This window comes from Triticum dicoccoides, chromosome 1A (genome assembly GCF_002162155.2).
Source record: "Triticum dicoccoides isolate Atlit2015 ecotype Zavitan chromosome 1A, WEW_v2.0, whole genome shotgun sequence".
In the NCBI taxonomy this organism is placed as follows: Eukaryota; Viridiplantae; Streptophyta; class Magnoliopsida; order Poales; family Poaceae; genus Triticum; species Triticum dicoccoides.
This window is the reverse complement of record NC_041380.1, coordinates 25,155,697-25,171,970: the sequence shown is the minus strand read 5'-3', so window position 1 is coordinate 25,171,970 and position 16,274 is coordinate 25,155,697. Positions and strand designations below refer to the sequence as shown.

The following is a 16,274-nucleotide window of genomic DNA, read 5'->3' as shown; positions in this document are numbered from 1 at the left end:
TGGACGGGCTCCATACACCTTTGCTCTTCTGGATGTCGTTTCTTGTGGATGAGCCCCAATTACCATTGTTCTTCTCGATGTCGTTTGTTATGGATGGCCCCCAATTACCATTGTTCTTCATGATGTCGTTTGTTGTGGATGGGTCCCATACACCATTACTCTTCTCGTCTTCAGCTTTGATGGATGGGCCCCAATTACCATTGTTCTTCTCGACGTCGTTTGTTGTGGACGGGCCCCAATTACCATTGTTCTTCATGACGTCGTTTGTTGTGGACGGGTCCCATACACCATTACTCTTCTTGTCTTCAGCTTTGGTGGATGGGCCCCAATTACCATTGTTGATCTTCTCGACGTCATTTGTTGTGGACGGTCCCCATACACATTTGCTATTCTGGACGTCGTTTCCTGTGGATGAGCCCCAATTACCATTGCACTTCTGGCCAGCTAAAAATAAATCATTGCATCATGCAAAATTACAGAGCTACAGACCAAATAATTGCATGCTTCTTACGTAAACAACTGTTTCACATAAACCTTCCATGGAACTCAATTTTCTGGGGAAGAAGCAACTATGGGAAAAAGGGCAGGAGACATTAACGTCAGACGTGAGTTACAGGAGCGGTTAGGGGCGCAGTTTTTTATACAAAGGAAGCATGCAATAGATCCCTGCATACAACCGCGTGGAACTGGTTAAAAACGGTCAAGATGCTTCAAATCCTATGGCTAAACGTTGGTCTGATGGGAAGCAAATATCGGGTGCGGATTGCTAGAGTTGTACATTAAAAAGTTTGGTGCGAGTGAAATATAGATGCTTTTAGTTTCTATGCTCACATTAGATACTCGCCTCCAGGAGATAGTATCTGGTAGTAGTTAACCTTTATATCCATGTAATGTGGAACTGATAGGTACCACACATGGTACATTGTCCGAACGGCCCATAATAGTTATATTTATGACATGGTAGACTTCATAAATAGGTGTCCTGATCAAATGTTTCAGTGAACAGAAATAATCATGTAAGATGTAACCCATGCTTTTTTTTTTGCGGGTAACCCATGGGTGTTTTAACTTGTCCCATCAGTGAATTTTTGTGTTTTCTTCAACAATAACAACTGAGCATATATTACCTCAAGTAGGTTGTACATGTTTGATCTTTATAATCGTATTTACGATGTCGTAGGATATGCTAATAAAATTCATCACCATGTGTGGTAGTTAAGCATATTGTTTTATTTGCTAATTTACTATAGGAGTTGACTGAGTTAAAAAGTTATTTAGTCTGGGATTAAATTATAAGTGAAGAGATTTGACGGAGACACGATTAGTACATGCTCGGTAGGTACTAGGTAGGGAGAGGGGGGGGGGGCACGGACCCGCAGGTGGGGCTAGGAGCTCGAGGATGGCTGATGGCATGAGAGTGTTGGGAAGCATTGTGTGCCAGTACGCGGTAACCGCTGCCGAGTTTGAGGCTATCGTCACTTCGGCGGCGGCTGAATTTGCGTGCAAGCCTCCTCCAGCAGCCATGGCCTGTATGTGTATATATCCACCATTAATTAGCATCAAACGATGTGGGTGACAAAGATAAATAAACAATACTGGATGCGTCCTAGTCTGCGACTGCGAGATGTTCATATCTTATATCTCACGTGATTTTGAGATTATAATATCTACCCATATAGGAACAAACTGAAACCATATCGGATCTATTTTCATAATCAGTAATATGGTAACAGACTGAATCCATCGGACAGATCTTCCTAATCATCGGAGCTGTGCTACTATTCACAAGAAGATTACAGAGTGCCACTGCTGGACATTATATATTGAGTAAAGGCTAACTAGTCCTGCATGTTATTGAGTCCATATATAGTGCATGCATGCATAAAAAGAAGATTACTTTTGAAAATGCCTATTGAAATGAGAAAAAAGAAGCCACACACATGCCTATCAAAGACGTACAGAAACTAATTGGCCTTACAATATCACAAGATTTCTAGTAAATATCATGAAACTCAATGCATAGTGACATGTATATACACCAGTATTTACCAATTGCCGGATCCTCACTTGAACCCTATCTTAATAAGTTGACTAGAAACTGGACAGTCCACAGTAGATAACTTGTGAACTACACCCAGTACTTCTAACATCATGTTGTGTGTGAAAATTAAGCTTTCTAAAGAATGGATAGTAGACACATATGAGGGTATGTTTATTAACTAGCTAGTGTGCGAAAAATTGAAGACTTCCATATATGCATGATCAACTGCGATTGGAGTACTCACCAGGAGGAACCAGGAGAGGAGAGACAACATGACACTCATACTGCTACCGTCGATCCCTTGTGTCTACTGCACTGTGTTGTTGCTTGATGATGGATGATGATCAACCAATGCATGTCATATTTATAGGCTCATACTGCTACTAGCTATAGCTAGCTTGAGGCCACATCCAGCTCTGATGTTGATGGCAACTAAAACGGAGCGGGCTCCATGTGTGGCCTGCCATCCTATCCATGCATTGGAGTGCCAAACTTGCTTACCGATTTGACGAGGACGGAGACAAAGACAGCTCGTTTTATTTGGATCCATCTCTGAAATTGGATCCATCATTTTACCTAGAGAGACGTTGTGACACCATGCTGTATTTTACATGTTGGAAAAGATAACACTAACAAGCAAAGTGTGCTTGGGTACGCCAAAATAGGTCTTCCATTATGGAAAACCTATTTTTAAATATTAAAAAAATCTCGGATGTATATCTTATATTCTATTTGCGCATATAGAGATATTTTTTACGACCTGTGTGAAATGATAATTTTTGTGCCACAAAATGACTTTCCACGAGATATATTTTATCTTTAGTTTTTTCTTCCTATGCCACTACATATGTTTTTTTAACAAAAAATGTTTCAGGACATGTATAAGACATAAACATGTATATTGTTAAAGAAAATTAACCAGTTTAAAATATGTTTTTCATAAGAGGAGCATCTACTCCCTTGAGCCACAACGACGTCTCCTCGGTAGACCCCTTTAGAAAGTTTATGATTTTTTATGTGGACCAATGGTTAATATTCAACAATACCTGTATGCACAACTATTAGTATATACAAATAAAAGTGACTTGTGTGTACTGCACAATGTCATAATAAAAAATACATAGCCTGAAAGAAAAGGTGTATTACGCACATGGTGCATAATCGTTCGTTTCCGCGCGGGTCATGTTGTAAGGCAAGCTACATGGTATCTGGACTCTATCTTACATGTCTTACTCAGAAATTGGCTACATTTTGTGGAGTGGCAGGTATTAGAATATCGGATCGGATATGTCTCACAATGAATACAAGGACAAAACATCACCATCTCACGTTTTTTTATGGTGCCACTTGTGAGAGAGGAGACGTGCACTTGCCAACTATGCAAAGTCTTCATTTCATGTACTCCAGATCAAATCAACTTCAGTTTGCAACTTGTCAATTAATAATTATACCGTTAGTCCAAATAGAAAATTGTGAACAAAATAATGCAAGACATGGGAGTATCTAACCGCTAGCTGGAAAATGGTAATACTTCGCTACAAGTTGTATTGGCTGATCGTGCCGGTCATATCTTATCTTAGCATTTGCTTATTTCTACTTAAAATAATACTTTCTTTTTCATATTATTCAATAATACATTGCTGATTAATCTACTAGGTAATTAGATAGGTTTATTCATTTTACGTCAACATCTTGGCATGTTGATTTGATTAATCTATTAAATATGCTGATAAACCTGCGTTGAACAACTTGCCACTATCCAATTATACAAAGATAGAACGTATACCAAAAACTGCTAGTGGAGCATGTTGCTATCTACATGGCGTCCAGCTATGAGGACGGAATCAATAATGCATATTCCACGTACACAAAGCTCAATCATATATACCTGGTTTATGTACAATAATATGCATGCCGCGTGAGTACCAAAGTGAGGGCCCCCACGCCGCTCCGCACGAGCGACACGAGCGGCGACCCAAGCCACCGCTGACAGCACTTCCTCCATCGTCTCCCCCCTCGCTGCCGCCGGGATGCGCCGCCGGGCAAAGCCCGTGTGGCAGCGGTGGCGGCAGGGCTTCTTCTCCAGGGAGCGAGTGGCCCTTCGCTGCCTCATGCGGCGCCTGCGCGTGGTCGTCGCAAGCTCGACACCGGCGGGCTGGAGCTCCTCTCCTTCGGCGGTGGCGGCAGATCCGAGGCCATCGCCCCCAGATCTGTTGGTGTGCATGCGGGCCAGCCTACAGCGGTGGCCCTGGCACTGTGGGGCGGTGGCCCATGCTTCGACCGATCTGGTCCTGCACGGCAGAGGCATGGCAGGTGTAGGCGTGGCCTGGTGGTGCTCTGGCGGGGAGGTGCGGCCAGAGGGGAGGTGCGGCACAAGGTACGGGCATGGCCGGGTCGCGGTTCGTATGCGCTTGGAGGTGCGACATGAGGTGTCGAGCGACATGGTTCTGCCATCGTGAGGCTGCGCAGCGGCGTGGTCAGTGGCTACTGCTTGGGCAGCGCGGTAGACCGGGGTGGAGACAATATAGTTTTGTCATGCTAGGCGCGTGGCTGCACAAGGGGCTCGGGCGCCATGGTTCTGGCGTCGAGCCGAGGCCCAGGTTGGCACAGAGTGGCTCCTCCGGCTGTGGATGTGGCAGATCTGGTCTCCGGAGGGCGTGGTGGCACGCGTGGGGCCGTCGGTGCACCTGGGGCTTGGCCACGGCTCGGAACCATGGTGGTTCTTGGCCTCTGGCAACACTCTTTTGTCCCCTGTCGGCATGGTGCTCGGCAGGGCACAGTGGCTCGCGCTGCTTCCAGTGGCTCTATGTCCGGACAATTGTGCATGTATTTTGCACCTTGTGATGGAAGTTGGCCATTGGTGGTCTCCGTGTGGTGTGGTTGGCTGCAGCGGATCTCGATGCTTCTTCGTTGGTGGGCGGCTCCAATGGTATGGCGGTGTTTGTGGCTTACCGGCGCCGGTGAGGGATGATGTGCAGCCGAGGTGGTGAGGGAGCTTGGGTGAAAACACTGTCTCGGACTTATGTTGTGACCAGCAATGACGGCAGCTACGGCCATCATTAACCTTCTTGGAGGCATCGTTTCTTTGCTTCCACACCCCTCCTACATGGATCTGGCCATCACGGCATCTCCAGGGGAAACCCTTGAACTTGTTTGATCGGATGATGGCGGCGCGTTAGTGTCGTTTCCCCTCTTGGGGGCTAAATCTCGGAGCTCGGCATCGGCGAGCGGGACTGCTGGATGGCGGCGGTTGTGGCGTCTAGATTTCTGTGCCAACGATGGTGGTGGGAGCGTTGTCGGCAACATGGCAATGGTTGAGGTAGTCGGCTCTTCCCCTGCGTGTCCGCGGGATTGCCTCGGTTTGTCTGTTGCTGTGAAGTCGAAGCTGCAGCGGTAGGGCCTCTGTGGTATACGATGACTAGCTGCAGGTGGTCTTTTCGGCGATCTTCCGTGGCGCCAGCCGTGCCTGGTTTTGTCCTTCATAGTTCTCCGTCAAAGTAGGATCTGAGCTGTTTGGTCGCAGATGGCTGAGTTTCGGTGCAGTTCGTCATTCATCTTCACGCGGCCTCTGTAGTGTGTCATTTGTGCAGGGTTTAGGGATGGCGATGACGCCTCTAGCGGAGGAGTGATGATGATGACGCCTACGTGCTGTCTCAACGAGGCCCTCATTTGAGTGGTGTGTGTAGGGTATCTTGTGTGTGCCACTCAGCGGTTGTGCTGGTTTTCGCCTGGTTTTTCATAATAAACTAGACAATTTGATTTTTTCTTGATTTTTCCTAATTAACGGAGCAACTCTTTTTATCTTAGTGAATGCAAGATAGCTGCCATTTCGAAGAAAAATATGCATGGCACGTCATGGTGTGTGGTAGGGTGCCTGCCTAGCTACCCGTTCTTGACCTGAACTTTATCCTAATATGCAATCGGCTAATAAGAAAAGACCTCGATATTTGTCAACCAATGACCTGAACATAACACTATTGTTTTACTATTAGAAAAGAAAACATAAGAAAAATAAAAAGGAAAAAGTAAAAAAGTAAAGGTAAAAAAGAAAAAGCAAAAAGCAAAAAGTAAAAAAGAAAAGAATAAAAGAATAAAAGAAACTTAAATGAAAAAATAAAATAAAGAAAGAAAGAAAAACCGAAGGAAACTCAAACTGGCCATCCCCATATATGGCTGCAAACGAATTGAGTTTGAGCGAGTTAAACTAGGCTCAGCTCATCCTAAAATTCGAACGAGCTTACATTGAGTCAATCGAGTCGATCTAGAGCTAGTTTCGAGCTAAGCAAAACAGTAAAAAAATTTGGTTTGTACTCGGCTTGTAATGTTCTCGAGTCTACCCAGAGCTAGTTTCGAGCTAAGCAAAATAATAATAATAAAAAGCTGATATTGCTTGCATATGAAAAGAATTAAGGAAGAGAAATGCCGTGCACAAGAAAGGAATAAATTAATCTTCCAAAATTTATTAATTAAATCTCATCCAACACATATAGTGTAATAAATTATCCTACTTTTAAATATATATAACACAATTACTCTACATATTTACATATTTTTTTGAGTTATCGAGTTAAATCGAGCAAGCTAGTGTTGGCTCAAGATCAGCTTGGTTTTCAACCGAGCTATATAAAGCACTCATACTCGGCTCATTTCTTTGCAAGTTGATCTCGAGTCAAGCTAAAAAGGAATCGATCTTGAGCCACTACCGAGTATTGAGATTTTTATGCTGCCCTAGTCTCCTGGGGGTTTAATATAAAATGTATATTAGATATCACAGTTTACATCTAAACCCCGTATTTTATATAAACCCAGTTGATGTGGATGTTTAGTACACTAGTACATCCTAGCCCTTTGTTTTGGTCGACGAGAAACACAGGGCTAGGATGTACTAAACATTTGCTTTAGTTATACTAATAAGCCTCTAAGAGCATCTATGACGTGGAAACAATCATGAATATTAGCATTCATTATGCCTACTACAAAGCTAAGACAATTTGTTTTTCAAAATACAGGGAGGATGATGCGGGACCATCCACGGATATTATCTTTTGTCATTCCACTTTATGCCGGAAAAAGGTATTAAGTTTTATGGGTAATTGTCTCGTGAATTTAATTTTAACATGCACAATTATTTATTTATTGCAAAATATTTACTATATAAACCCTTCACTATTTATTGAGTATGTATCAACTGAATTTGGTGCACCCACTGTGGGACTTCATGGCATGTTCTTTCTAGTACTGTGGGAGCGTTTCCCGTGTATAAAGCAATCTTCATCATATCACTGTCTGATCATTTAGATTTGTAAGTGGTACATTGTCAGGACCTTAACTGACTCAAGCCGATTCAACACTGTCAAGCGCCTCCAGTGAACCGGGGGTGGAGATTGACGCTGATCCGAATTGAGTGACGCCTCAGATGCGAAGATACCATTTCAGATTTGGGCACCGATAGGCGCTGACGCTCCAGCCCAAAGTTTTGGCCAGATGCGCCCCAGCCGTTGGATGCGAGCCACGTAGTCATCGGATCCGGTCAAAAAAAAAACGCCTACCCCAGCATCTTCTTCCCCCCGCTCGGGTGCTTGGCGTCGCGCTTCCTCTACCCTCCGGTGGCCCTCCTCGTCGGCCTGTCCCCTTCGGTGGCTGTCCTCATCACCTCTCCCCACCTTCGCCGGCCGTCCTCGTCGCCGCCTCGACCACTGCAACAGCTGCACTTACGGTTGCAGCTCTCAGCAGCGATGGGTGTAACTCCGGTTCTAGCTCGGCCGCCACCCCTTGCCATTGATACTCGCTGCATGGAAATGCGTCGACGACGGCCAGCCAGTCAGTCAATGCCGTTGATTGGACGTACCAAAAACATCACCGGTCGTAGTAAAAAATGACAGCGGCTGCAGCAAATCATAGTCGCCGCCGTCGCGAGGTCGCAGCTCCGCCTTGACGGATGTAGCAAAAAATTCACAGGTAGAAGCAAAATCCAACTACCGTACGGTTGAAGCTTTTTCCGTGGTCGGTTGAAGATTTTTGTGATGCCGGTTTAAGCTTTTTGTGATGAAGGTTGAAGCTTTTTGCGACACCGGCTGAAGCTTTTTGCCGCATATAGTTGTAGCTTCCCAGAATGTGGGTTGCAACATCATGGGTTTGTCCCCTTGAAGCATTTCTTTGTTGGTCCCCCCGGTGGAGGTCGTCGCCCATGGCCGAGGTCGCCGCATCGGTTGTAGCTCACCACGTAGCCGGTGCCATCAAAATTCAAGGCCGGTTGCAGCAAAATACGTTGCAAACCGGCACTCTGGGAAAAGGGCGGTAGCGGAATGGAGCACAGGAGGTGTGGGACGGCGTGCGGCTATGAGGGTGGCCGCCGGCGGCGAAGGCGTGGGATTGTGAAACCTGCAAGGCGGTGACGGTGCGCAACCATGGGACGGCCTATGGCAGGATGTGTGCGGCCGTGGGTGGCCTGCAGCAGCATTGGCGTGATGCACGATTCGGTTGGATCCAGTGGCCCACGCGCGTCGGGCGGTAAGTTTGGCCAACGTGCCGGGGGTAAATGTTTCCCTTCAGATTTTTCTACAGTCACGACCAATGTTTACCTCAGAACTGTTTACTATCATTTTGTTTTCACTTCCACTGTTGTAAGCTGTACTCGGCTATAATAGCATCGTTAATTTGTTTTAGAAAAGGAGGATTGACACGTGTTCAATGTATCTATAATTTTTTGTTGTTCCATACTATTATATTGTCCATATTGAATGTTTTATATGCATCATTTGTTGGGGAACGTAGCATGCAATTTCAAAAAAATTCCTACGATCACGCAAGATCTATCTAGGAGATGCAAAGCAACGAGACGGGGAGAGTGTGTCCACGTGCCCTTGTAGACCGAAAAGCGGAAGCGTGAGTTTAACGCAGTTGATGTAGTCGAACGTCTTCACGATCCAACCGATCCAAGTACCGAACGTACGGCACCTCCTTGTTCAGCACACGTTCAGCTCGATGACGTCCGTCGAGCTCTTGATCCAGTAGAGGGTCGAGGGAGAGTTCCGACAAGACGACGGTGTGGTGATGGTGATGTGATCCGCACAGGGCTTTGCCTAAGCACTACGACGATATGACCGAAGGAGTAAACTGTGGAGGGGGGCACCACACACGGCTAAGAAACAACTGTTTTGCCTTTGGGGTGCCCCCTACACACGTATATAAAGGAGGGGGGAGGAGGAGGCCAGACCACGCGCCAAGAGGGGGGAGTCCTACTAGGACTCCGTTCCTAGTAGGATTCGCCCCCCTTTCCTTCCAATGGAGAGGGGGAAAGGGGAAAGGAGGGAGAAGGAAAGAGGGGGGCCGCGACCCCTCCCCTTGAGCAATTCGGATTGGGCAGGGGGGGCGCCACTATGGTCCAATAGGCCCATTAACTTTCCAGGGGGGCTTCGGTAGCCTCCCGGTACTCCGAAAAATCCCCAAACCTTATCGGAACCATTCCGGTGTCCGTATATAACCTTCCAATATATCAATCTTTACCTCTCGACCATTTCGAGACTCCTCTTCATGTTCGTGATCTCATCCGGGACTCCGAACAAACTTCGAACGTTAAGCATGCGGACCCTACGGATTCGAGAACTATGTAGACATGACCGAGACACATCTCCTGTCAATAACCAATAGCAGAACCTGGATGCTCATATTCGCTCCTACATATTCTATGAAGATCTTTGTCGGTCAAACCGCATAACAAGATACGTTATTCCCTTTGTCATCGGTATGTTACTTGCCCGAGATTCGATCGTCGGTATCATCATACCTAGTTCAATCTCGTTACCGGAAAGTCTCTTTACTCGTTCCGTAATGCATCATCCCGCAACTAACTCATTAGTCACATTGCTTGCAAGGCTTATAGTGATGTGCATTACCGAGAGGGCCCAGAGATACCTCTCAGATACATAGAGTGACAAATCCCAATCTTGATCTATGCCAACTCAACAAACACCTTCGGAGACACGTGTAAAGCATCTTTATAATCACCCAGTTACTTGTGACGTTTGATAGCAAACAAAGTGTTCCTCCGGTATTCGGGAGTTGCATAATCTCATAGTCAGAGGAATATGTATAAGTTATGAAGAAAGCAATAACAATAAAACTAAATGATCATAATGCTAAGCTAACAGATGGGTCTTGTCCATCACATCATTCTCTAATGATGTGATCCCGTTCATCAAATGACAACACATGTCTATGGTCAGGAAACTTAACCATCTTTGATTAACGAGCTAGTCAAGTAGAGGCATACTAGGGACACTCTGTTTTGTCTATGTATTCACACATGTACTAAGTTTTGGTTAATACAATTCTAGCATGAATAATAAACATTTATCATGATATAAGGAAATATAAGTAACAACTTTATTATTGCCTCTAGGGCATATTTCCTTCTGTCTCCCACTTGCAATAGATTCAATAATCTAGATTACATAGTAATGATTCTAACACCCATGGAGTCTTGGTGTTGATCATGTTTTGCTCGTGGAAGAGGCTTAGTCAACGGGTCTGCAACATTCAGATCTGTATGTATTTTGTAAATCTCTATGTCTCCCTCCTTGACTTGATCGCAGATGAAATTGAAGCATCTCTTGATGTGTTTGGTTCTCTTGTGAAATCTAGATTCCTTCGCCAAGGCTATTGCTCCAGTATTGTCACACAAGATTCTCATTGGACCTGATGCACTAGGTATTACACCTAGATCGGATATGAACTCCTTCATCCAGACTCCTTCATTTGTTGCTTCCGAAGAAGCTATGTATTCCGCTTCACACATAGATCCCGCCACGACGCTCTGCTTGTAACTGCACCAACTTACAACTCCACCATTCAATATAAATACGTATCCGGTTTGTGACTTAGAGTCATCCGGATCAATGTCAAAGCTTGCATCGACGTAACCATTTATGACAAGCTCTTTGTCACCTCCATAAACGAGAAACATATCCTTAGTCCTTTTCAAGTATTTCAGGATGTTCTTGACCGCTGATCAGTGACCACTCCTGGAATACTTTAGTACCTCCCTGCTAAACTTATAGCAAGGCACACATCAGGTCTGGTACACAGCATTGCATACATGATAGAACCTATGGCTGAGGCATAGGGAATGACTTTCATTTTCTCTCTATCATCTGAAGTAGTCGGGCATTGAGTCTGACTCACTTCACACCTTGTAGCACATGCAAGAACCCTTTCTTTGACTGATCCATTTTGAACTTCTTCAAAACTTTATCAAGGTATGTGCTTTGTGAAAGTCCAATTAAACGTCTCGATCTATCTCTATAGATCTTGATGCCTAATATATAAGCAGCTTCACCGAGGTCTTTCATTGAAAAATTCTTATTCAAGTATCCTTTTATGCTATCCAGAAATTTTGTATTATTTCCAATCAACAATATGTCATCCACATATAATATTAGAAATGCTACAAAGCACCCACTCACTTTCTTGTAAATACAGGCTTCTGCAAAAGTCTGTATAAAACCATATGCTTTGATCACACTATCAAAGCATATATTCCAACTCCGAGAGGCTTGCACCAGTCCATAAATGAATCGCTGGAGCTTGCACACTTTGTTAGCACCTTTAGGATCGACAAAACCTTCTGGTTGCATCATATACAACTCTTCTTTAAGAAATCCATTAAGGAATGCGGTTTTGACATCCATTTGCCAAATTTAATAATCACAAAATGCAGCAATTGCTAACATGATTCGGACAGACTTAAGCATCGCTACGGGTGAGAAGGTCTCATCGTAGTCAACTCCTTGAACTTTTCAAAAACCTTTCGCAACAAGTCAAGCATTATAGACAGTAACATTACTGTCAACGTCATTCTTCTTCTTGAAGATGCATTTATTTTGTATGGCTTGCCGATCATCGAGCAAGTCAACCAAAGTCCATACTTTGTTCTTATACATGCATCCCCCATCTTAGATTTCATGGCCTCAAGCCATTTCGCGGAATCTGGGCTCATCATCGCTTCGTCATAGTTCATAGGTTCGTCATGGTCTAGTAACATGACTTCCAGAACAGGATTACCGTACCACTCTGGTGCGGAACGTACTCTGGTTGACCTACGAGGTTCGGTAGTAACTTGATCCGAAGTTTCATGATCATCATCATGAACTTCCTCACTAATTGGTGTAAGAATCACTGGAACTGATTTCTGTGATGAACTACTTTCCAATTCGGGAGAAGGTACAATTACCTCATCAAGTTCTACTTTACTCCCACTTACTTCTTTCGAGAGAAGCTCCTTCTCTAGAAAAGATCCATTCTTAGCAATGAATATCTTGCCTTCGGATCTGTGATAGAAGGTGTACCCAACAGTTTCATTTGGGAATCCTATGAAGACACATTTCTCCGATTTGGGTTCGAGCTTATCATGTTGAAGCTTTTTCACATAAGCATCGCAGCCCCAAACTTTAAGAAACGACAGCTTTGGTTTCTTGCCAAACCACAGTTCATATGGTGTCGTCTCAACGGATTTAGATGGTGCCCTATTTAATGTGAATCCAGCCGTATCTAAATTATAATCCATAGATCGCACCATATCTAATAAAGTAAGGTTACGACGTTCGGACACACCATTATGCTGTGGTGTTCCAAGTGGTGTGAGTTGCGAAACTATTCCACATTGTTTCAAATGAAGACCAAACTCATAACTCAAATATTCACCTCCACGATCAGATCATAGAAACTTTATTTTCTTGTTACGATGATTTTCTACTTGACTCTAAAATTCTTTGAACTTTTCAAATGTTTCAGACTTATGTTTCATTAAGTAGATATAACCATATATGCTTAAATCATCTGTGAAGGTTAGAAAATACGATACCTGCCGCGAGCCTCAACACTCATCGGACCGCATACATCATTTTGTATTATTTCCAATAAGACAGTTCCTCTCTCCATTGTTACGGAGAAAGGAGTCTTAGTAATCTTGCCCATGAGGCATGGTTCGCAAGCATCAAGTGATTCTAAAAGCCCATCAGCATGGAGTTTCTTCATGCGCTTTACACCAATATGACCTAAACGGCAGTGCCACAAATAAGTTGCACTATCATTATTAATTTTGCATCTTTTGGTTTCAATATTATGAATATGTGTATCACTACAATCGAGATTCAACAAAAATAGACCACTCATCAAGGGTGCATGACCATAAAAGATATTACTCATATAAATAGAAGTGTTCGAAGGTAGTGGTTCGTGTAGGCCGGTAGGGCAAGTCTGAATGCACTTTTTTCACATCAATACAATGCACTCAAATTATTTCCACACACTAGCATCACCATGCCAAGCATCCATGATAAATTTCATTGAGTTTTGACATTTTTTGCATTTTCTAGTGTTTTTCCACTGACGCGACGTGCGCTAGGTGTCCGAAATCCTTACAATTTTGCATGGAGGCCTGCCATGAGCATGCCCACATGCTGGAAAAATTTGTTGTCATTTCATGCATGTCAAGAACCACATCATGTTCAAAGGTGGTGGTTTGGATAGGCCGGTAGGGCAAGGCTTTTGTTATTTGCAATTTTTGTCATTATCAATCAACATGAACTTTTTACCACATCCGAATTATTTCTTCAAATTTGTCAACAATTTGGAATTTCAAATTGTATATGAAAATTTTATAAACATGAACACCTTTTCCGAAATTGTTAATAAATTCTCAAATATTGATGTTGTACACAAATTGCAAACCACATACGTTTTTTTATAAATTTATCAACATTTTTCAAATACGAACATTTCTTAGTTTTACAAACAAGAAAAAAATTCAAAAACGGGAACATTTTTTGAAATTCTCAAACATTTTTATAATTCATAATTTTTTGAAAGTATTTTTTTTTGCTATTCCAAAAATATTTCAAAATTTACAACTCTTTCTAAAATGAATAGTAAAGTTCAAAAAGGGGGAAATGAAATTACGGAAAAAAAGAAAAAACGAAAAAACATAACAGAAAAAAATACGCTCAGGCCTTGCCCAACCGGCCGACGGCATCGCTTCCGTCGGTTGCCTGTTGGGCTGGCCAAATAAAAGTTCATCAATTTTAAAAAAATATTTATGAATTTGAAAATTATTACGAACTTTTATAAAAGGTTTGTAAAGGTTAAAAAGAGTTTCTAGATATGGGAAAAATTTCATGAATTTGAAAACAAAGTTTGCAGATTTAAGAAAATGTTCACGAATTTAAATGTAAAAAAAGTTCAGGTAGGGCGTTCAGGTTGGGCAGAGGGGTCCATCTCAGAGTACCTTTTTTTGACATTGTTCAAATGGACCAAATTTTTTCTAGGTGCATTTTGAAATAATGTTCATGCTTTCAAAATTTATTTGGATTTTAGAAGAGAATGATGTATTCAAATCTTTTCTACACAAATACAAAAAAATGTTCGTCGAAATTCAAAATAAAGTTGTTTCATTTTTTGTTCATTTTTTCTTATTTTTTCTTGAAATATCAATTTTTGTAGTGTTTTTCAAAAAATGTTTGTGTTCAATGTTCATGTTTTGAAGTTCTAGCAACTTTGAAAGACATGAACAATTTTTTGACATTCTACACATTTTTTTCAAATGCGAATATTTGTACTATGTGAAAAAAATTGTAAAAAACGAACATTATTTAATTATTTTTTTTTGAACTGAGCATTTTTTGGAATCGATAAAAAAACAAAAAAAATAAAAAATATAGAAAACAAAAAAAAATAGTGATAAAATGACAGATTAAACAATGGGCCGACTGTCGTGGTTTTAACACGGCAGATGTCCTAGCGAAAGGACTTAGGTGTGGAGCCATCACAACGTAGGTTAGCTTGAAGGGGTTGAACGTGATAAAGGACACAAGGAGTTTACCCATGTTCGGCCCCTCTTAACGAGGTAAAAGCCTATGTCCTGCTTCTAGTTGTATTGCTTGGGTTTCGATTACAAGGGAGTGAATACGCTTCAGCAGGCTTTCATTGACTGTTTTTTCTTGGCCTAAGCCGCCGCCGGGTCTCGCCTTTATATACACTGGTCGAAGCCCGGCGGCATACAAGAGTCGGAGCTGGATCACACAACGTGACCAACCCAATTTCTAACTTGCCTTATCTGAACAGACAAGCCACCATATGGCGGTTCATATGTTCGGGTCTTGGGCTTTCGCCAGGCCCACACCTATGAGCCGCCATCTTCACACCTCATCTTCTTAGGCCTACTTCGGCCTTCTTCATGTTATGCCGCCGATGGTGTAACCCGGCCCCTCCTGGGCGGGTCACACCTCGGAGCTATATCCTCAACATTAGGCCCCAGATTGATTTGAACTTGTTCATGTCAATCTTTAATCTTCTTTCAGTAACTCCTTTGAATTTTCTGAACTCTTAACCTGACAAGTTTTATATAACCCGCCATAACAGAAAGATGACGTCACGTTATTAATTCCAGAAAAAACCTTATGACATCACAACTGATCTTTGCACTAATCCCTCATTTCGAGAACCGAGGAACTTTTGTTGTTAAGATAATGATCATGCCCCCTCGATTTTTGCGCTTGCCATTTACTGTTCACCTTTTTCCCTTATAAATTTCACGAGGGGGGGGGGGGTCCTCTCTTTCACTTTTATCCCTGCCCCTTTCTCTTCTTCCTCGCGCAACCGAAGCCTCCGGAGCTCCGCCGTCGCAGTCGACCTCCACGGCAACTCCGACCTGGCCGCTGCATCAACCTGATTCCGTCCAGAAAACGTGGCACCCCTCCGCTGTTCATTAGCATCGCCAGGTATGCGTCTCCCCCTGCTTTCAATCTGCATTATTGCTTCCTCTGTTCATCGGTGTTCATCGGAGTTCATCACGCTTGCCTGTAGTTCTTCCAATACACTGCTTGTTTGGATCTCAGTAAAACATGAAAATCATGCGGGAGCAACTTTTAGTAACCGCCTCTCATCGTAGATCCATTCCTTTATTCCAAGATTCATTTTTCAACACAGTAGTTCATCATCCATGTTTTAGGTTTAAGAACAACTTTTCTTTTCTGAACTGCCATAGATCCATGAATATAGCTGCGATCTGGGAAACCTATTTAGGTAACACTTAGTAGAATTTCTAGCACCTTCATCTTCGTAAATTGTTGACCCATCGTACCATACATGGCGGCTTATATAAAATTCTTATAACCCGCCAGCTTCTGGCCGGCTTAAAACCTGAGAATCAGCTCTGCACTGCAATACTGTATTTACT

The 16,274-nt window shown here is 43.0% G+C and overlaps 1 protein-coding gene across 2 annotated transcripts in view; it reads right to left on the bottom strand.

The window, feature by feature from the left end:
• The window catches only part of LOC119360289 (BURP domain-containing protein 9-like), a 4,142-nt gene extending 1,726 nt beyond the window's left edge, over positions 1-2,416 (bottom strand). Inside the window, exons 1-3 of one of the 2 annotated variants that reach the window (XM_037625995.1) lie at positions 2,286-2,416; positions 1,374-1,527; positions 19-444 (exon numbers count right to left, since the gene is read on the bottom strand). In XM_037625995.1, coding sequence (XP_037481892.1) covers positions 19-444; positions 1,374-1,527; positions 2,286-2,324 — 619 coding nt within the window. In that variant the 5' untranslated portion in view covers positions 2,325-2,416. The remainder of the gene's footprint in view (positions 1-18; positions 445-1,373; positions 1,528-2,285) is intronic. The other variant, XM_037625999.1, reaches the window with a different exon arrangement.
• Between the last annotated feature and the right edge of the window lie 13,858 nt (positions 2,417-16,274).